The sequence below is a fragment of the Pituophis catenifer genome, unplaced genomic scaffold, assembly GCF_029215685.1.
Source record: "Pituophis catenifer annectens isolate HBS135680 unplaced genomic scaffold, rPitCat1.0.hap2 SCAF_7, whole genome shotgun sequence".
Classification (NCBI taxonomy): domain Eukaryota; kingdom Metazoa; phylum Chordata; class Lepidosauria; order Squamata; family Colubridae; genus Pituophis; species Pituophis catenifer.
Window position 1 is genome coordinate 34277870 of NW_027256887.1, and position 21125 is coordinate 34298994.

The 21125-nt window shown below is 42.0% G+C and overlaps 1 protein-coding gene across 1 annotated transcript in view; it reads right to left on the bottom strand.

The window, feature by feature from the left end:
- Positions 1-19970, bottom strand: part of NELL2 (neural EGFL like 2) — a 419520-nt gene extending 399550 nt beyond the window's left edge. Inside the window, exons 1-2 of the mRNA XM_070947964.1 lie at positions 19913-19970; positions 19426-19554 (exon numbers count right to left, since the gene is read on the bottom strand). Of these exons, the coding sequence (XP_070804065.1) occupies positions 19426-19554; positions 19913-19970 (187 nt within the window). The remainder of the gene's footprint in view (positions 1-19425; positions 19555-19912) is intronic.
- Between the last annotated feature and the right edge of the window lie 1155 nt (positions 19971-21125).

Sequence of the window (21125 nt, forward strand, 5' to 3'; positions counted from 1 at the left end):
GATTTCTGCCGGGACGCCAAATAAAAAACAATATGAGAATAATACTTAATACTTTAGAATATTATGAATCACATTCAGAGAAACAGGCTTTGTTGGTTTTCCTTGACGCCCAAAAGGTTTTCGATAACCAAAACTGGAAATTTATAATTAGACAATTACAAAGTATGCAAATTGGGGAAAAAATTGGAAAAATCATAGAAGAAATTTATACTAACCAAACAGCAAGGATAATTATCAATGACGACATAACAGATAAATTTAACATAACAAAAGGAGTCAGACAAGGCTGCCCACTCTCTCCTTTACTGTACATACTATCATTGGAAACTCTTCTGAAAAAAATTAGAGAAGATCAAGGAATTGAAGGTTTAAAAATTAATAAAGAAGAATACAAAGTCCAGGCCTTTGCTGACGACCTAGTGTTTATAACAGAAAACCCCATGGAATCTATACCAAATTTGTTTCAAAAAATAGAAGAATTCGGAGAAGTGGCCGGACTAAAAATCAATAAAGGCTAACATGTCTTTCATTAGTAGCAGTGGGTAGATGTTTTCCACACGTACAGTGTGGAAAACATTGTGAAATGTGTGGAAACATTCCACACAGTGTGGAAAACATTCCTCACGTACAGTGTTTTCCATACGTACAGTGCCCTCTATAGTTATGCATAGACACAGGGACCATCCTTTTTCTCCCAGAAGAGTACTGGGACAGCCATCCTGGGTCAAGCCAGCTGGATAAATCCCCGCTTTAGGTTTTTGTCTATAAAAAGATATAGTTCTCCCAATTCTCTAGAGGTCAAGTACAATTTGGGTTTGGGTAGTTTAGCCCCCAACAGGATCTTTATGAAGTAGTCCATTGGCTGGTGGGGTGAGAGTTCATCTGAACTCTTCTCACTAAATACATTCTGTAAGTTCCAGACTCTGATGGAATTTGGGGATCAGTCTTCTTCTGCTCTTGCATTGCAGCCCCCAATTCCTCTCTTTGGGATTGCTAGGTTATTTCCTGGTTTCTTTTTAGGCTCAGCCTGCCAGATTTTGAGCAGCTCCCCTCCCTCCTCAAAATTCTCATAGGGGTTCCATTTTCCTAGCCATGCTAGTTTCAGCACCAAATGTCTCTCCATGCCAGGATCACAATAAAACTCAGAACCCCTGTGTGCACCCCCATCCACATTTCTATTGGGTCGGTGATGAATGAAGTTGGGATCCTCCCACTACAGAGTCATCTAACTGGCAGAATGCCACCAGTACTTTGAATGGTCTAAGTCTCACTAATAGTTTCTCCACTAGGACGGGGTTAATCAAACACCTGGTGCACATTGAGTCCAAAAGGACCACTAGGCTGACTTTACATCCAGAGGATTGGATTATCGGTTCAATGGGGATTGTCACCAGGGTGATTGGACCGCTTACCGGGGGGGGTCATCTTCAGAGTCAGTATCAGTCTCCCCTGGGCTTCCTGCTGGGCTAGTCAGAGTTCTCTAGCCATCCCTGGGGGATCAGGTGAGCTCTACAACCTCTACTCTTCCAGGACTGTCTCGTGGGCTTGCAGCAGTGGCTTGGCAGGATTTTTGGTAGGTCCCAGGATTGTTTTCTGGACTGGTCAGTTGCACTCAGAGCCCTTGTACCCCTCCTTCCCACACTTGAAACAAGTTGAGTGTCGCTGAGGGCTCTGGGAACCCATTTGTGCTCTTGGGGTTCCCTTCTTCTCCAGGAAGATTTTTTCCACCCCTTCCCTGGGTGATGCTTGTTTCAAACAAGATCAATCTGTGCTTCCTCAGTCAAGACATACCAGCCATGAAGAGGGAGGTGGCACCTCTGGAGATTCAGGTGTTTTAGATCTCATTAGTTAGCCCATCTTTGAAACAGCTGATCAGGATGTCTTGTGGCCAATCATTAAGCCAGCAGGCCAGGTCATAGAACTCCTGGGTGTATTCAGTCATGCTACTTCAGCCCTGACTGATAGTTTTGATGTGGTCCCAGGCTTTGCAGTCAGCAAGGGGGTCTTTGAAGCATTTATGGAGTACTGCCATGACATTTCTCAGTTCCAGGGCATCGTCATTGTTGCGATATTTTCAGGATCAGACTCAATAAATTTAGCAAGAGTTAAAGGTTTAAATATATCTTCTTTTATTTACATTAGGCATTCTATATTCACTGAATATTCACAGATAGAAGCAAGGAAATGGGTGCATACAGCTCCTTATATATACAATGGGTGGAGCTAGATATGGGAGTGGTGAATTATGAATACATTAAGAAGTGAAGAATAAGTTAACCCCTGATACCTCGTTCATATACTATTTACACATTAGAGAATAAGGCATTTACATCTGACAAATCCCCCTCTAAATGCCGATTCGTTATGCAACACCAATTACATTCAGATTCAGGACAGTACAAAACATACAACTTAGAAGTTAAGTATTTATGCTGCTTAGAAGGTAAAGGTTTTGTCAATATGTCAGCTAATTGTTCTGAAGTTTCACAATGCACTGCTTTAATAAATCCATCCTGAGATAATTGTCTCACATGTTTAAATTTTATATCTATGTGTCTGGACCTTTGTCCAATGGCGTCAGATCTAGATATTTCAATAGCTGCCTTATTGTCTTCATGCATAACAAAAGGCAAAGCAGGTTTTTTCCAAACATCTGAAATCAAATCATTAAACCATACAAGGTTATTTGCAGCTTTAGATAAACAAACATATTCTGCTTCTGTCGTTGAAGTGGCCACTAATTCTTGTTTACCAGTGTACCAGTAAACTGGACAGTCATTTAAGAGGAATATATAACCAGATGTGCTTTTTCTACATGAGGTGTCTCCAGCCCAGTCCGCATCTGCGTAACATGTAAGCTTTGGTTCTTTATTATCGTTAGGTTCCAACATTAAACAAAAGTCTAGTGTATTTTTCAGATATCTTAATATTCTTTTAACAGCTTCCCAGTGGTACATTGTTGGCTTGCTGACATGTCTGGATAATAAATTGAGGGGTAAAGCGATATCTGGTCTTGTCCAATTAGATATATAAAGAAGTGAACCTATGACTGATCTATAAAATGTGTTATCTTTAAATTCAGGAGATGATTCATCAGCATTTCTTAGAAAATCAGTCTGCATAGGAGTATCACAAGGTTTGGCATCACTTAGATTGCATTTGTTTAAGAGCTCTATGATCTTATCTCTCTGAGTAAGTTTGAATCCTCTTTTAGTCTTATTAATTTGAACACCAAGATATTTGTTTACTTTGCCTAAAGATTTCAATGAGAAATGTTCACTTAGCTTAGTCACAAAAGTTTCTCTTCTCTCTTTATGTTTTCCTATGTATAAAATGTCATCCACATAGATCAATACAAATTCTATGTAATCATCACCCTTTTTGACAAAGAAACAGTTATCAGCAGTGGTGGCATTAAAGTCCATGGTTTTAAGTACTTTTACTAAACAATCATACCATCGTTTACCAGATTGTTTTAACCCGTATAAACTCTTGTTTAACAACCAAGTCTCATTCTTGTTTGTGTATTGACTGTGAGGTGCTCTTACATATATTTCCTTATCTAGTTTTGCGTGTAGATACGCAGTCTGTATGTCATATTGGAATACATCGAGATTGAGTGCTGATGCTACCACTAGAGCTGTTTTGACACTCTCAGTTCTTACTGTGGGGGAATACGTGTCAGTATAGTCCTCCGGATATTTCTGTGCATAACCTTGTGCAACTAGTCTAGCTTTGTATAGGGTATTGCCTCCCTCTAAGTTCTTAATTTTATATATCCACCTGGTACCAATAATTGTTTTATCTTTTGGTGCAACTGCAGGTGTAAATACATTTAATCCTTGTAAGCTTTCCATCTCTTTTTTCATTGCTAATTCCCATTTTTCCTTTTCTTTACGAGGGAGCTTTAACACTTCCTCATATGTATTAGGTGTCGTTGACTCACCATCCATATGCATTATATAATCCTTGTATTTATTAGGCATCTGATTTCTGGTGTTTCTAATTGTTTTTTCAGGTTTACTATTGTTATCATGCAAATATCTTGCTTCCTTTTTTGTTAGTGTGTCTGTCTTTATTTTGTGTTGGCTATTTATCCATGTTTTGGTTTTGTTTTTATATTTGTTGATATTTTGCTTTTCTATAGTCCCTTTCTCTTGAGATTTTGTATCTTTGTTGTTACTTGGAAATATTTCATTAAGATGTATTTTAGACCAGTTGGCCTGTTCATGGAACACAGCTGTTCTGGAGACTATAAATTTGTTATTATTATCAATGAATCTGTACCCTTTAGTGCCTGTCTCATATCCCATAAATCTGAGTCTTCTGGATACGTTCTCTCCCTTTCTTCTTAATTGCTTAGGTATGTGTACGTCTGCAGTGACTCCGAATATGTGCATGTGTGCCAATTTTGGTTTCCTATTATACATCACTTCATATGGTGTCTTATTTACAATGCTGGACCAGGTTCTATTCTGTGTGTAATTGGAATAATGTAGGGCTTCTGACCAGAATTGTTTGCTTAAGCCAGCATCTTCCAATGTGCATCTAATCATGGTTTGTAATGTTGAGTTCTTTCTCTCTACAATCCCGTTCTGGAACGCAGAAAATGGACTAGATGTGTAATGTAACATTCCTCTGTCCTTTAACCATTGGGAGAATTCTTTAGACATGAATTCACATCCCCTATCTGTCATGATTTGTTTTATTTTGATATTGTGTTGTGTTTCTATGCGTTTATAAAATTCTTTAAATTTTTGAAAGGTTTCATCTTTGTGTTTTAATGTATAAACAAATCCATAGCGGCTATAATCGTCTACTATGGTCAAGAAGTAACGTTTTCTATAGGTGATTGATGGAGTTAGTGGACCAACTAAGTCCATGTGTACTAAATCAAAAATTTTGTTGGTTGATCTAGTAGATTTTCTTGGCCTGGGGCTGGTTTTTAGTTTTGTGGATTTACATACTGAGCATTCCAAATAGTTTTCACAATTTTTTATTTTAACACCTTCTGCGTGTTCAGTCATTTTTTGTACTACAGGAAAACTGGCATGTCCTAACTTCCTATGTAAGATGTGAGCACACTCATCATGAATTGGCTTACCTATTTTTGGTTTTTTTTCATTGTGTGCATCTTTGTGATCATGAGATATTTTACATTCATCATTGTCACTGTTGCTAATGTTTCCATCATCTACTTCAATACAATCTTCCATATTTGAATCAATGTTATGCAACCATTTTTCCTTTGTTATCAGATAAGGTAGGCCTCCTTTAATCATCACAGTGCCTATATCTATTTTATTTTTCTCCAAAGTCGCCTTTCCTTTAGAAAAAACAATGTTAATATCAGAATCTCTACTTAGTTTTATGGCACTTAGTATGTTATGAGGTATTTCAGGTATTAGCAATACCCCCTCTATTTTTCCTAGACCAGGCAAGGTTACATTCCCTCTACCTAATACTTGAACCTTTTCTTGGTTAGCTACCTTTATTACAAATTTATCTTCTACAAATGAAGACAATATATTTTTGTTATTAGTGGTGTGATTAGTTGCTCCAGAATCAATAAGCCAATTATTGTTCTCATTCTGCTGTATGTTAGTGTTGTCTTGTTTATTTAATCCATTCAGTGAACCAGATTTTCTATCCTTTGAATTATCTCTGCCCCCTCTATTCTCTTTGTAATTTGGTGGGCTTCTATATCTATGTCTATCCATGGAAGACTGTCTATAATTGTATTTGTTTCTATATTCAGACCTATGTCTTTCTTTTGAAGTTTTGGGGCAATCTCTTCTATTGTGTTCCCTGGATCCACAGTTATGACATTTAAATGTTTCATTATATTTTTCTTGGAAAGCTACTTTCCTATATGGTTTGTGTTCTATGTTTGTTAGAACGATCCCTTCTTGAATTGTCTTCTGCTATTAATTTATTGGATAGACTTTCTATGGATAAGTATCCTAGATTGATTGTGTCTAAATGTGACATATAATTGTCCCATGATGGATCAAGTGAGTTGATAATAACACTTTTCATTGTTTGGTCTGAAATCACCTCCCCCCTTAAATGCAGTTCAGCTCTTATTTTGTTTAAAGATATTAAGTGCTCACTTATGGAAACCCCTGGTTTTATCCTAGATGAAAAGAAATCTTTAGACATCCTTGTGGTGGTAGCTACACTGTCACTGTGAAACAAATTGAACATGCATTGAATAATTTCTGAAACGGTCAGATTTTGCTTAATGCTGTGATACATTGCAGGAGATACACTAGATATTAATAAGAAAAATGCTCTATGGTGTAAACAGTCTATTTTTAGAGTCCAAGGTCTTTTTGGGGGACTAGTGATAAAAAACAGTAAGTTTTCCTTCATAAAGACAACCTGGAGCTGCTGATACCATTCTTGTAAATTAATGCCATCTATCCTTAGCTTTGGGAAGTCACTGGGTAAATTTCCGACATTATTAGGTCCATTACTTACAACCTGAGGTAGTCCGTGGTCTCGTAAATGCAGAAAGTCACAAAACGGCGTGGGGATGCTCGCAACGAGCCTGCATGGTCTTCTCGTCAATTCATGTCTTCCCGGACCATCTGCGTAGTCTTGCGCATGCGCGTTGTTCATTTCTTCCCTGGAGTCGTCGTGAGAGGTTCTCCTCGTTGCGGCTCGCTCGTTCTGCTCCTCCTCAGATGAATCGGTCTCTGGCTCGATCTTGGGAGTCCTGACGATGGCGGCTGCTCTTCCTCTTCTTTTGAGTGCGTTGGTGTTTGCTTCGGTCTGTGGCGTGGGGCGGTATCGGCAGGGCTCTCTGGGTTCGGGCGTCGGCGCTCTCGTAGTCAGGATGGGAGCGGGCAGGTCTTGAGGCATTGGCTTGCTCGTTCGCTTCTTTGTTAGCTTTTTAGTAATTCTTAGTTTTGGCCCAAATGCAGCAAAAAGAGTTTTCATTGCTGATTTTATTTGATTGTTTGTTGGATCACCTTCACTTTCTGATTCTGATTCTTCTGAGGTGTTTGAATCTTCTTTTTCGTTTTCGTTGTCTGATAATGTTTTTCGCGCCAGAAATTTTGAATTGAGTTTTCTGATTGGCTCTGCTTCGCTCACCCTGGAGGTCTGTTGAAACCAAGATGGCTGCCATTCAAAATTTCGCGCGGGATCACCGTTTTTCTTCTTCACAACAATTTTTTCTGCAGTCATATCACTCACTATTTTTGGGTCTTTTGATTTTTCATTAGTGATGTACTTCTCTCTCGCTGCTCCGCTGTTCTTCAGCATATCTTGGAGGTTCGCGATGAGGCTTTCATCATTCTTCTGGCTCTTCAATAGTTTTAATATCTCTGACCTGAGTTCGTTATTCTCTATTTCGATTTCCTCCTGATCATCATTTTCATCTATTATTTCTTCGTCTTCCGTGGTGTATTCTTCGGATTCTCTCGAAATCGCGTTTGTGGATTCGTTGATTATTTCTTGTTCTGTTTCCATTTCTTTGCTGTATGCCCTGGTGTTGGGCCTATCTTTCTTAGACATTTTTAAGTATTTATTGAGTCAATTAACCATCCTCTGCTACCAGCTTGTTGCGATATTTTCAGGATCAGACTCAATAAATTTAGCAAGAGTTAAAGGTTTAAATATATCTTCTTTTATTTACATTAGGCATTCTATATTCACTGAATATTCACAGATAGAAGCAAGGAAATGGGTGCATACAGCTCCTTATATATACAATGGGTGGAGCTAGATATGGGAGTGGTGAATTATGAATACATTAAGAAGTGAAGAATAAGTTAACCCCTGATACCCCGTTCATATACTATTTACACATTAGAGAATAAGGCATTTACATCTGACAGTCATTATAGACCATCCACCTTGCTGAGGCCCCTTCCAGGGTCATGGTGACACATCTCACCTTGCCACTCTCTGTAGCTATTTCGTGTAGGTGCAACCTGGGCCAGGGAGAACTCCAGTTGCTGAGGATCTCCATCAAATTTCAGCAGTGGGATCTTGCAGCTCCTTCTCATTGCTAGCATGTCCTGCAGTGATCCTGCGCTGGGCAACCCCTCCATCTGCTGGAACTGCAGAGGCTGCTGCTGGTTTAGATCCAGCAGATCCAGCTGCAGTGGATGCAATCACCCCATCAGTTGCTGAGACTGAATGTGGCTGATCATTTGGCTGGGAAGCAAGGGTTTTGTGCAACTTGAGGTTTTTGAAAGCCTCCCCCCCACATAAATCCCCCCACTTCATCCATTGTCCAGTTGGCCTATCCATGCTCTCCTCCCATCCTTTCCTCCTTCTCCTTCAGTTCTTCCAGTTCCATCCTCTGTTCCCAGTGGTGGCAGCTGTGGCTTCCGTGAGTAAAAGTCATCCCTGTGGACTTCTCTTCCAAGTCCTCCTTCCTTCTGATGTCCAGGGACCACCTCCTCAGCTCTCATCCACTCAGAGAGATCCAGCCCAAGAAGGGGCCTGGATGAGGGCTCCTCCCAGCATTCAATTTCCTCCTGGTTGCTCCCTTGAGTTGACATTGTGTGCATGGTCCCCATGGTAAAGATGATGTCCTCTCTGGGTTGTCCACAGTTGCAGATTCTGCTTAATGTCAGACCCGCCACAATCTGATCTCCTAAGGAATAAAACTCGACTCCATTTGGTTGAAGTGAAGGGGACGTTGGCAATGCCTGATACGCCCCTTCTCGTTGAGTGGAGACAGCAGCCATATGTGGGTTATGCTCATTGGTCAAATGTGGACTGAGCCTGTCAATTAATTATTAAATCCCGCCCCTATTCCTAGGGATTCCAGCTTTGGTGAAGGAGGAAGACAGACTCTGAGTATGGAAAGTAGAAAAAAATAAACAAACTGTTAGATAAATTTTACTCTTAGTGCCCAGACTGATACTGGGTGGGACTGGCTGCTGTCTCCACTCAACGAGAAGGGGCGTATCAGGCATTGCCAACGTCCCCTTCTCCCTTGATAGTGGAGACAGCAGCCATATGTGGGACATACCCAAGTTCACTGTCCCAATGGGAGGGAACAGTCTGGGCTGAAAAACTCCTCCCTGACCTCAACACCTTGTAATACTCTTCTCCCAAAATCAGCCTCTGCAGAGGCAAATTTATCTAATTTATAGTGTTTAACAAATGGAGAAGGAGAGGTCCAAGTAGCTGCTCTGCATATTTCAGACAATGAAGCCTTAGAAGCCTAAGCAGCTGTAGTTGCAGCACTTCTGGTGGAATGAGCTGTCACCTTGGTAGGAGGAGGCAAAGATCGCAGTTCGTATGCCATCTTAATCGTTGTTCGGATCCATCGACCTAACGTCGAAGAAGATACCTTATTTCCTAATGAAGCCGGAAGATAGGAAATGAACATTGACTCTGTCCTACGAATATCAGCCGTCCTCTGGATGTATAACTTCAGTGCCCGTCTGACATCCAACATGTGTAATCTGTTTTCCAATGGACTGGAAGGTGAGGAATAAAAATCTGGTAAAACAATTTCCTGCAAATGATGAAAAGAAGATTTAATTTTAGGTATAAAAGTAGGATCCAATCTGAGGACCACTCTATCTACATGGAATACACATAAATCATCTCGGACCGACAATGCTGCAAGTTCTGAAATACGTCGCGCCGAAGTAATCGCGACTAGAAAAACAACTTTTTCTGACAATAGACGTAAACTGGTAGAGTCTATTGGTTCATATGGCGAACCCATAAGTGAATCCAACACAATTGAAAGTTCCCAAGAAGGGTATCGATGTATTACTGGTGGACAAAGGTTAGCTGCTCCTCTGAGAAAACGACGAATCATGGGATCTTGTGACAATGAATTATTGGAATTATATGTCAGGATAGATGAGATAGCAGCCACCTGTCTCTTGAGAGTGTTGGGAGAAAATCCTTTTTCTAAACCAGCCTGTAAAAACATCAGTACCTGCAAAACAGAAGCTTGAAGAGCAGAAAAACCTTGGGTCTCACACCAAGATGTAAATGTGCGCCAAGTTGCTGAATAAATTCGTTGTGTTGATGACCGCCTAGATGCCTGCATGGTTCTAATTATTGGAGATGGAATGTGATTTCGCTGGAGAGCATCCCGCTCAACCGCCATGCGGTCATCTGTAGCCATTGTGGTTCCGGATGTGTGATTATGCCCTGGCTGAGGCAATTCGTGATACATGGTATCCTCCAAGGAGGAGTCACTGATAAATTCATGAGGTCTGTAAACCATGACCTTCTTGGCCAATGTGGCGCTATTAGAATGATTTCCGCCCTTTCCAGTATTAGTTTCCGAATTACCCTCGGAATTAGAGGAATTGGTGGAAAGGCGTACAACACACCTTGTGGCCAAGGGAGCGTAGAGCATCCACAGCTTCTGCAACGTTGAACGTTCTATCTTTTATGACCCTGGCCACAAGAGATCTCAACCCGGGTTACGATCCGGGTAGAGAAAAAACTTACCTTCAACTAAATCAAATATAGTTCCTAAATGAAGAATTCTAGTCATCTAGGAACCATAATTCTAGAATCATAGTTCCCAAATGAAGAATTCTAGTCGAGAGTTTCAGATGGCTTTCTCTATGTTAACAGAGAAGCTGTGTGAGGCCAGTGTCTGAATGGTAAATTGGAGATCTGAAATGTCCTGCTGAGGAGTTAAACAGAAGAGACTTAAACAGAGCCTGGGGAAATAGGCTCGTGAATGCAGGTTGATCCGGAGGTAAGCCCTCAACCTCCGACAACTCTGGTTCCCGAGGCTCCATCTCTTCCGATACAGAGTGTCTACTGACATAGGAGACGGATGGAGAATCTGAGCCCGCAAGCGAGAGGGCATCTTCCAAATCGACTCTGTCCAGCGAAGCCGAATAGTCCGAATGGACCGAATACACTGTAATCGGTCTGGCAGTCGAGAAAGTATGAGTCGACAGGGATCGTTGCCCCATTGCTGCAATCATACATTGAATGTCCTCTGGATGTAAAGGGGTAGAATCATGGTCTCAGGCTGGGCCGGCCTCTGTAGAGGCTTGAACCAGAGCAGAAGATACAGGTGAATGAACCACCAACCCAGCTGGAGTGCTATACTCCACAGCAGGGCCGGATTTTCCTATAGGCTAACTAGGCTTCAGCCTAGGGCCTCAAGATCAAGAGGGGCCTACATTCAAATTGTTAGCAAAATTAAAATTACACTTTCATTATAGGTGAAAGGGCCTCATAAGTGGAATAGCCTAGGGCCTCTTTTCATCTAAATCCGGCCCTGCTCCACAGCATTGATACCCCACAAGCGGGGGAGATCCCAATAAGTCAGCTGACTCAACTGACACCAGGAAGTCTTGCAGCAACATCTGATCTGGGGTCGGAGAGAGGTCACGTCTACGTTCCCCTAGAGAAACCCTGGCTGTTGTAGATGATGTAGGACCACTGTCCTTGGCCTTGACTACAGGCTTCCATAGAAGCTTTCCCTTGCGTCTAGCAGAAAACTTAGCCTGAGGTTTAATGGATACTCCATCCCCTTGCACATGCTTGGCATCTTACGCTTGGAAGCAACTGACTGTTCCCTTACTGTGGCCTGGTGGTCATGTTTTGACTTGTCCAGAGCCTTAGGCATGATAGGCCATATAACACCCAAGAAGTTGAAAATAGACTCCATGTTAAGCAAGGCAGTCCTGTATCAGGGGAATGTCAAATTCTAGATGCATTCTGAGATAAATATGTGAGGCAGCAACAGAGAAAAGAGAAGGCAATTAACCCCAAGCCTGTAAGGTGAAGCAATATCTGCCAAAAGGGCTGAAGGCAAGGTTAGGCCAGGGTAGCAGGCACAGCCAGAAAGGCTGGAGGCCTGAGAGAAGCTCAACGTGTCGCCTCGCCCCTAAACATAATGGCGGCCAGAACTGCCAACTCAGGGATCACAAAGCTCCGTTACTGATCAGAACAGCAATGTCAAACAGCTGAGATGCGGACCGGTAAGAGAAGTCAAAGAGTCGAGCAGGTATAAATTAGGGTGATTTTACATATCACCAAGCCCTTGTGATGTGACCACAAGTGGCAAACCACAGGGAGCGCAAAAACTCCACTTTGAAGCCGGCGGCAAGGTCAATCAGCTGAGAAGCGGTTAATAGTGACAGCGGGCAGAGCTTTGTTCATTTCTGCAGGAGAGAATCAGAACCTGGAGGAAAAGAACCGACAAGCGGTGATAGTCAGGGAGCGCAAAGACTCCACTCAGAACCTGGCAGCTAGTCTCAAACAGCTGAGAAGCGGCTCTATTGAGTCTGCTGGAGAAAAGCTGTGCCTGAGTGAAAGGCTGACAAGCGGCGAGAGACAGGGAGTGCGAAAAACTCCACTAACAGTTATGCGGCTGGCAGTGACAAAAATGGCTGCCCAAAGACCGTGGGGAGTGCAAGACTCCACAAAGAGAAGTCGCTGTTTAAAATGCAGGGCTCCACTGGCAAAGGCGGTGATTTTTAGCCACCCATGGGAGCGGAAAGCTCCAGCAACATACAGAAACTTACCAGTTCGATGAAAGGATGTCCAGCAAACAAAAGAATAGCCAAGTACGACATCCAAGGTCAAATCCAAACAATCAGGTATGAAAGAAAACAGTCTAACTCTGAAAACTGTCAGAGCTAGCTATCCACAAACTGTGCCACCGTAGGAGTGGGAGTGTTAGACTCCACATTATTGTTACTTCGAACAGGAGGAGGAGATCCCCATAAATCAGATGGCTCAACTAATAGTGGGAAATCTTGTATTGACATGTGATCCTGGGTCAGAGAGGAGGCATGTCTACATTCTCCTGGAGACCCAACCGTTATAGCCAATGGGGCAGAGCCAGTGCCTTTGTCTTTGCCAATAGTTTTTCTTAGTAGCTTCTCCTTGCGCTTAGGAGGAGCCTCAGAACAAGGCTTAATTGCTACTCCTTCCCCTTGTGTATGCTTGGAAGCTTCCATTTTAGAATCCACTGACTGCTCTCGCACTGTGGCACTAATTTTGACTTGGCAGAGCCTTAGGCATGACTGGCCTTAATTAATCAATCGGGTTGAAAGGACCCCCTAAAATTTTATCAGCCCTGTAATAGGTCAACGTAAATTTAAAAGTAGTTTAAATTAATATAAACATGTTATAGATGTAAATTATATCTCCAACACCATTTCCAGTAGCCAGATGTGGCAGTCTTAGTTTATAAGGACAGAATATGCTTATAGCCAGTACAGAACTAAGGATTGGAGGCTTGATAGAAAAAAACTGTGCCCTTGCCCTTAAACAAAATGGCGGCCGAGCAGTCACCTAAGAACTCGAGCTGGCGTAACTGTCAAAAACTGAAGCACTGCTCAGTCTCAAATGAAGGCAGATCTGTCTTGAACAGTCTAATTTGGCCAAATAATCAAAGCACTGATAAACGGAGATAGCCAGAGAAAGTCAAGCCTCGTAGTCGAAAATGTTAATTAGCCTCAATCAGCTGTGAGGCAGTTTAAAATAGCAGGGAAAAACTCTGCGCTTTCTTAAAACTGCCGACAAGCGGCAAGAATCAGGGAGCGAGATAACTCCTCAAATGCAAAAGTTTATGGCTATAGTGAAATAGCATCATCCATATTAATCATATGTTGAATGTCCTCTATGCGCCAATTGATTTGCGCTTGATCTCGATCCTGGTCCACTTCATTAGAAGTTTGGATAGGAACAGAGGATGTAGGTGCATTAAGCACTGAGAACGTGGGAGCGCTAGACTCCTCAGTAGTGGTTGTACCCATAACGGGATTAGAACCCCAAACTTCAGATGATTGAACTAAGAAACCTTAGAGTCAGTATAATTATTTCTTTTACGTGACTTTTTAACAGTCTTGTCCTGACTGATGACAGCACTGGGAGTCACCAAAGAATGTTTTGCGGTTGTGCGCATAGGAAGTACACATTCCTTTTGTTTCTGATTATGATCCTCCCTAAATGAAGCCTGTGATTGTTCTCTTACTGTGGCCTTTCGGCCATGTTTGGATTTTGAGATAGCTTTAGGCATAATAATAGATTGGGAATCAGACCAAATCTATAATCAGTAAGATGTAAGTTATTTAAAATATTTATTATTTTTCAATAGTTTGAAAGGATAGATAAAGGCTAATATGTTTAATGTTCTCAGGTAAATGTAAAATTCTAGCTGCGCCAGTAATCAAAATGGCGTTTCAGCACTCAACTGGCACAGCCTGATAGGCTGGAGGCTCTCAGGAATGGAACTTGAGTTATTGCCGGTATTCAAATGGCAACCGGCTCAACTGTCAATGTGAGCGCGAGGCTCAACTGTAAGGCAGAGATAAAATTCCAACAGTTAAAAGCCGTTAAGGTAACTATAAGTACCTATGTAGAATAATTATTAAATGAGGCTTTAATTGCTCTTGGGAGCGTAAATTGATATTGGGAGCGTGATTCTCCTCTTTTGGCTAGATTTGAAGCCGCAACTCAGCTCTAAGCAGCTGAAATCAATTTATGTTAGAAAAGGTTTTTAGATGATCTTGGGAGCGTGAGACTCCTCTTTTCGGCTAAATTTTTAGCCGCATTTCAGCGCTAAACAGCTGAAATCAGTTAAAGTCAGCAGCAGCAAAGGGAGACTGTTTTTAAAAGCGTCAAAGCCGACTTTGATGTAAAGATTGTAGCAACAATCTGTAAAGCTGTGACTTTATTCAGTGGCCGACAAGCGGTTAGCATGAGGGAGTGCGAAACTCCACTTTAATTATCAGCTTAAATTAGCTGTGACAAGGTGAGCGCAAGACTCAACAATTGGTTTTTTTGGGGTTTTTTTGTTTTTTTTGTTCTTGTTTTTTGTTTTTTTGTTTTTTGTTTTGTTTTTTTTTACATTTAAAATAGCTTCTGCTGATAAAGGCAAAATTAAACCCCCCGCCCCCTTAAGGGAGCGGAATGCTCCAAGGAAATGATTAACTGACCAGTTTCAACGATGTTTTCTGATGCTGAAAGTAGAAAACGTCCTCAGATGTCCTAAGACTCTTCTGAAGTATAGGTGAATTAAATTAAAATGTTCAGTAGATAAAAGAACTGAAGAAATTAAGCAGAAATAACACTCTAACGCTGAAAAGCAGATAGAGCACACTTTCCACACAACTGTCCAGTCTGACGACTGAGCAAAAAAGCTGGAATCCCTAGGAATAGGGGCGGGATTTAATAATTAATTGACAGGCTCAGTCCACATTTGACCAATGAGCATAACCCACATATGGCTGCTGTCTCCACTATCAAGGGAGAAAGGCTACTTTTACTAAGGGATGCTGATTGCAGTAAAGTCAAGCAGAATGCTTGTTTACTCATCTGCTATATTTTTTGGTACTAAGATGTCCCCAATCACCTTCTCAAATAGCATTCAACTTGTTCAACTAGCATTCGGCTTGTTTTGGAAGTGCATTCCCTCCTCCAATATTTAGATGTTAACCTCTATTTTTCTTGGATACATCAACCACAAGCTCATGGGGATACATAAAGGACCTATTCAATCCTGGAATAACACTTTCACTGTGAACTACCAGTAAGACAACTGGTCTGAACTATTGCCTGTGGCTGAATTCTCATATGACAGCTTCATATTCTAAATACATGCCACATTTTCAAGCAATTTATAGCTTTCCCAATATTAACTCCTTAATTCTTCACTCCAATGCCACATATTGTCTACAGAGGGTTGTCAAATTCGCAGCCTGCGGGCCAGATGCGTCATGTGCTGACCACACCCATGCCCAGTTTAGTGAATGAGGAAGAAGTCCTGATATGTCATGTGATGCCATTGTGATGACGCAAGTTTGACACCCCTGCTCCACAGCATACTAGCTCCTCAAAGAACATATTAATCCTGCCAAAGCTTCCTATAAGTGTATTGCTGACTATCGTCATCAGGAAGGCTTGGTGATGATAGTCTACTGGGGATTGCACATTGCTCACTAGTCACTACTTTTCATGTGTCCCTGGAACCAGCAAAAAATCTACAATGCCAAATTTAGTGGTCCTTTCAATATATCAGTTTAGATTAATCCAGTTACTTTTTTATTTGCAACATCCAACTATAATAAAAGTATATCCACTTCCCGGTATTCTGTTTTGGTCCTTGAATATCTTTCATGCTCCTTATATTCCAATCTCAGTTGGGTGAGGAATTCAAAATGGAATATATTTTGGGATCTCAATGAAAAAGAGCAAATTAAAATATATGATTTGGCAGAAATGAATATAGAATCTGGAAAGCAACAGAAAATGTCCATGAATTCCATATTCTTTACCAATTCCATTTGCCATATCCACATATGTCCAAGCCTCCTAATTGGCCCTTCAGTCCTCCTATAACACTTGTTAGCAATTCAAACCCTGAAGAAAAAGGCACTTGGTCTGGTAGATGATATGTTGACTGCCAGCCAGAAACCTTCTGCAGGACAAACTTCTGAATGGGGACGGAAGGGTGGGAGAATAATAAGTGAATACATTTCTGAAATGAATATTCTTTCCTTGCCTGCCTCTGATCTCCAAATTGCAATAAGCAGTTTCCTTCCTCCCACCCAGCTTTACCAGATCCTGAAGGGATGAGTTTTGATCTGGGAATTGCATCTGATCAAGCAATTGTAGTATCAGAAACTGCCCACTTGTAGTTATTTCTCTGGAAGATATAAAGATTGATTTCTCTCTTCTCTCCATATGAAAAATGACATTTTAGGATGGGAGAAGGGAAGAGATAGTACTTTTCATCCAAGTACCCCGGAGGGGTAGAGAAAGGAGGAGAGCTGTTCAACCTCAACAGATGCAGAGAATCTGCAGAAAAATTACAGATTCTTGCTGAGTTAGCTATGTGAAAAAGAGGGAGGAAAGAAGTACTAAATTTCCTTAGCTAAAGTGGATGGAAATAATTGCTCTTGAAGTGGGAGGTGAAGTGAGAGCTCACTTGGTCAAAAACAAACAGTCTGATACCAGATCTGTTTGTTACTAAAGACAGATGCCACTTTATATAGGCAGGAGGAAAATGAAAGAATTTAAGTCTTAATTTCACTATATATTTGATACCAAATCACTGAGATTCATTTACAATAGTTATATTACTTTTGTATAATTTATTTGAAACTTTGCATAAATAAACTTTATTTATGCCTATTTATCTGAAAATTTGCTGCCTTGGGATCTATTCTTCAAAGGGTTTGTTTGTTTGCTTGCTTGCTTGCTTGCTTGTTTTTGTTGCCAGCCAAGGGAAGCCTGACAGATTTCTCAGTGACAAAAGAAGTAGTCACTTTCCTCCCTCCTTCCCTCTTTCTCCTCTTTCTCTCTTTCTCTCTGTCTATCTCTGTCTGTCTGTCTGTCTGTCTGTCTCTCTCTCTCTCTCTCTCTCTCTCTCTCTCACACACACACACACACACACACACTGAAATACACAAATAAACACAAGAATGGAATAATTAATGCAAAAATAATCCCAATAGAGGCAATGAAGCCAGAAATACTGTATTGGCTATATGGCCAGGTCTACACAGCTGATCAGCACAGAGTTAATGAGTTTCATGAGATTGCATCACAAAGAAACATCTGATTGGTTTTTTACATTGACCAATTGACATTACTCCAGGAATAGCAGGACAAAGCAGATTTGCATGGCAGAACAATTTTATATGGCCCCAATGTTATTGACTACATTTTCCCAATTCCTTAATCAGTCTTAATTTGTTCTGTATAACATACAGTACAGTTCAGCAATGAAAAACCAGATAACAGTCTTGAATACTTAGAGGTAATCCAATTCCTGTTTTGTCTTTCATTCCAGATTTCTCTCTTTTGTGGAGGGGTAGGACAACAGAGAAAGAGACATTTCCTTAATAGCAGGCAATTTTTATGTAGCATGTCACTATTGGCACATGGAACAATCACTCTTCTCTCTGTATGAAGCAATAAGATCTCCAGGCATCTACCCAGATTTTGGAATCAGTTTACAATTATCTGTAAAGCACTAATATATGTTAAGCAAAATGCCTAGCTTCGGTAAGGAATATTCTTGAATGCCTACAGATCTTTATTTGCCATCATTTGGGCAAGAAATTGCACAGATTTTCAGAACTTTGAGAATCAGAAAATGGCAGCAATAAGAATCAAAATAGGTAGGGCAGATGACTCTATATATTCATTTATTTTTCATCCAAGATGAAAAATTTATATCACTTCCTATGATGCACCAGAGATTAGTGGTATGTAGGAATAGATAGGAAGTAAAAATGAACGCTTCTACTGAATGACTTGATTTGGGGAAGAATAAGGGATAGTAGAAGCAAAACAAAAACAAATGTTAAAACTCCTAAAATGTAAAAAAAAAATCCATTATTTTTTTTTCTTTAAAGAAAAGACAAGAAGAAATCTATTCCTTACAACAGTGAGTACCATTCTGAAGTGTTTGTGTTACTAGTCCCAAAGCTGACTTTTGAGATTTTCATTCTGTTGAATGGCAGTTATTGTAGATCTTGGGGCAATGGGGCTTCCTCTATATAAAAATAGCATGTATCAATCTTTCTATTTAAAAGCCCAGAATATTCTATGATAATGGTTATAGTGACACACTCTGGTTGATCTGTAGAAGAACAGTGTCTACAGAACCTCCAGTGATTATGTGGGCAGCTATGGACTTGCCTTTTGCAATCTGGTGACCTCTAAAAATATCTGGAATTATCAAGTTATCAAAATCTGAAAATGGTTGAGTTTTTGGATTCTACCCCAATCTGAAAAAGGCTGTCATTTTTATTGACAGGTGAAAACACTTGTTTTACATTTGTTTTATAAAGTTACACTTGTCTTACATTTGACACCATGGAAGAAATTAAGTAAGAAATAAAAGAATCATAAGGAAAAATAACTTAATTAAAAACTACTATTGTACATGGAAATAATGCAGTTTCTTCTATTTTGTTCATTTGGGGAGTTTTAATCAAAGGAAAAGGAGAATATTTTTGAGTGACTGTCATCATTTATGCAAAACATTTGCAATGCCTGATATAGACTGTAGTGTACTTATTGCCAGCATTTTCTTATAAGCCACAACTAAACCAAAAGCTTAACCTGTCCTAGCAAATAAACCAATTTCAGCCTGCCTAAACTAATCTGTATTTATTATGCAAGGCTTTCTATGGCTAGCAAAATAAGCCATCTGCCACTATATTCCCTGCTAACCTTTAATGAAACGTCTATCAATCAAAGAAGAGCTACAAAAGTGAATGGAAGGGCGGGGGATAATAAAAGCACTGGGAGAATCCTTGCTGAGCAAATCTTGCCTGGTGAGCCCAGTGGAATAGCGCCTGTCTTCAAAATTAATGCAAAAAGTTCAATCAAATGCCCCAGTCCGCAAGCTCTGCGATTGTTTAGGTGGACTCAGCCGATCCTTCCCGGAGAATCAGCCCTCGGCCACCGCTGCAACCCAAAAAGGCTGGGCGTCCCTACCTTGGAAGAAGAACGCTTTGCTGCCGTTGTGCAGTCCCGGAACTTGCCGCACTCCAGCCACAGAGTCCCCCAATTGCAACTCGCTCAGCACATCAATCTGCATCGAAGGGTCCACGCCAATGCCGAAAACTGAATCCAGAAATATAAAAGATTACCACGTAATGGGGGCAACTTTTCTCCCTCCGTCGCTTTCTTCCCCCGACCCCGATTTTCTTCTTTCTAACGACCCACGACCCGAGATCCCCTGGAGATCCCCTTGGATCAGCCGCACCCACCAGTCAGGCTACGAGACCTAGTTTCGTGCGGTCCATTGGCAAAGTTCTGGGGGTCTGATGTTGGCTCCCAACTCTCCTTCCGACCTCTTCAGTGGCGGAGACAGACCCCAATTCTCCCCATGAGAAACAAAGAGCCGGCCGGATCAAAGGCACCGCGCGGGGGTTGGGGAGGAAGGGGAATTGGTGAGGAACCCTCGGCTCCTTGCCCTTACCTGAGCTCAGGCAGAAGAGCAGGCACAAAGTGCTCGCGAATACCGGCGGGGACTCCATAGGACTAGAGAAGGAGCGGCGATCAGTCCATAGTCCTCCTCCGGAAGCGGATCGCGGCGAAAAAAGCAATGCCCGAAGCCTCCCGAGCTTTCTCTCGCGGAGGCTCTTTTCTCTCAGGAAAAACTGAGGCTCCTGCAAGCGAAGGTCAACGAGATCGGAATCAGCGCCAAAGCTCGCAGCATCCTCCCGGGCGTATCAAGCCGAGAGCAGCAACAGCCCCGGCGCCGCAAAGCCCGAAGCCGGCCCTGTCCCTAAAACAGTGGGGGGAAAGAGCCGGAGAGCGCGTCGCGCATGGGGTAGTGCCGGGAACTCCCTGTGGGAAGCGAGGCGAGTAGCGTGGGGAAGAGGCGCGCCTAGCTCGCTCTCTCCCATCAGACTTCCTCGCCAAGCCCCGCAGTCGTTACCAATAGCAGCAGCAGGAGCCGCCGCTCTATCTAACGGCGCTGGCGAGGCTTCAGGCTCCTCCTCGCAGCATCAGAAGGGGCCGAGGCGGCGACAGGTTGGAAGAGGAGGCGGGTTGCGGCCGGTGATGACAGACGTGTGGGCGGTGAGAGGGAGGCACCCTAAGGCACTTCCCGCGCTCCTCGACGCGCGCTTTGCTCCCTTCGCAGGTGGGAAAGCGCTGACAACCGGGGAATCCTTTTCCTGTTGGACCTCTTCGTGGGCTTCGTTCCCGGGTTCGCTTTTTTTGCCAAAGACGCATCCGTCCCCGTTAGGTCCTCACACAGCGCGCAACCCTCTATTGATCTAAAGCTGCAAATTCCTACAGTGAGTTGGAGTGCAGTTGGAGAACGGCCCATCTTCATCCCCTTTTACCTGTAAGAACCTCGGTGCGCATCTCTATTCATTCAATTTACCATGACTAAAGAAAGACATTCGGACAGGTCCCAGAATTCTCGTGTGATCTGGAAACTGTGGAGAAAAGATACAAGTGTGTGGGTGGAGCTCCGAAGAAACTGCTTGTACTCAGTGGTGAAATCCAAATTTTTTTACTACCGGTTTGGTGGGTGTGGCAGGGAAAGGATACTGAAAAATCGCCATTCCCACCCCACTCCTGGGGGAAGGATATTGCAAAATCTCCATTCCCACCCCACTCTGGGGCCAGCCAGAGGTGGTATTTGCTGGTTCTCTGAACTACTCAAAATTTCCGCTACC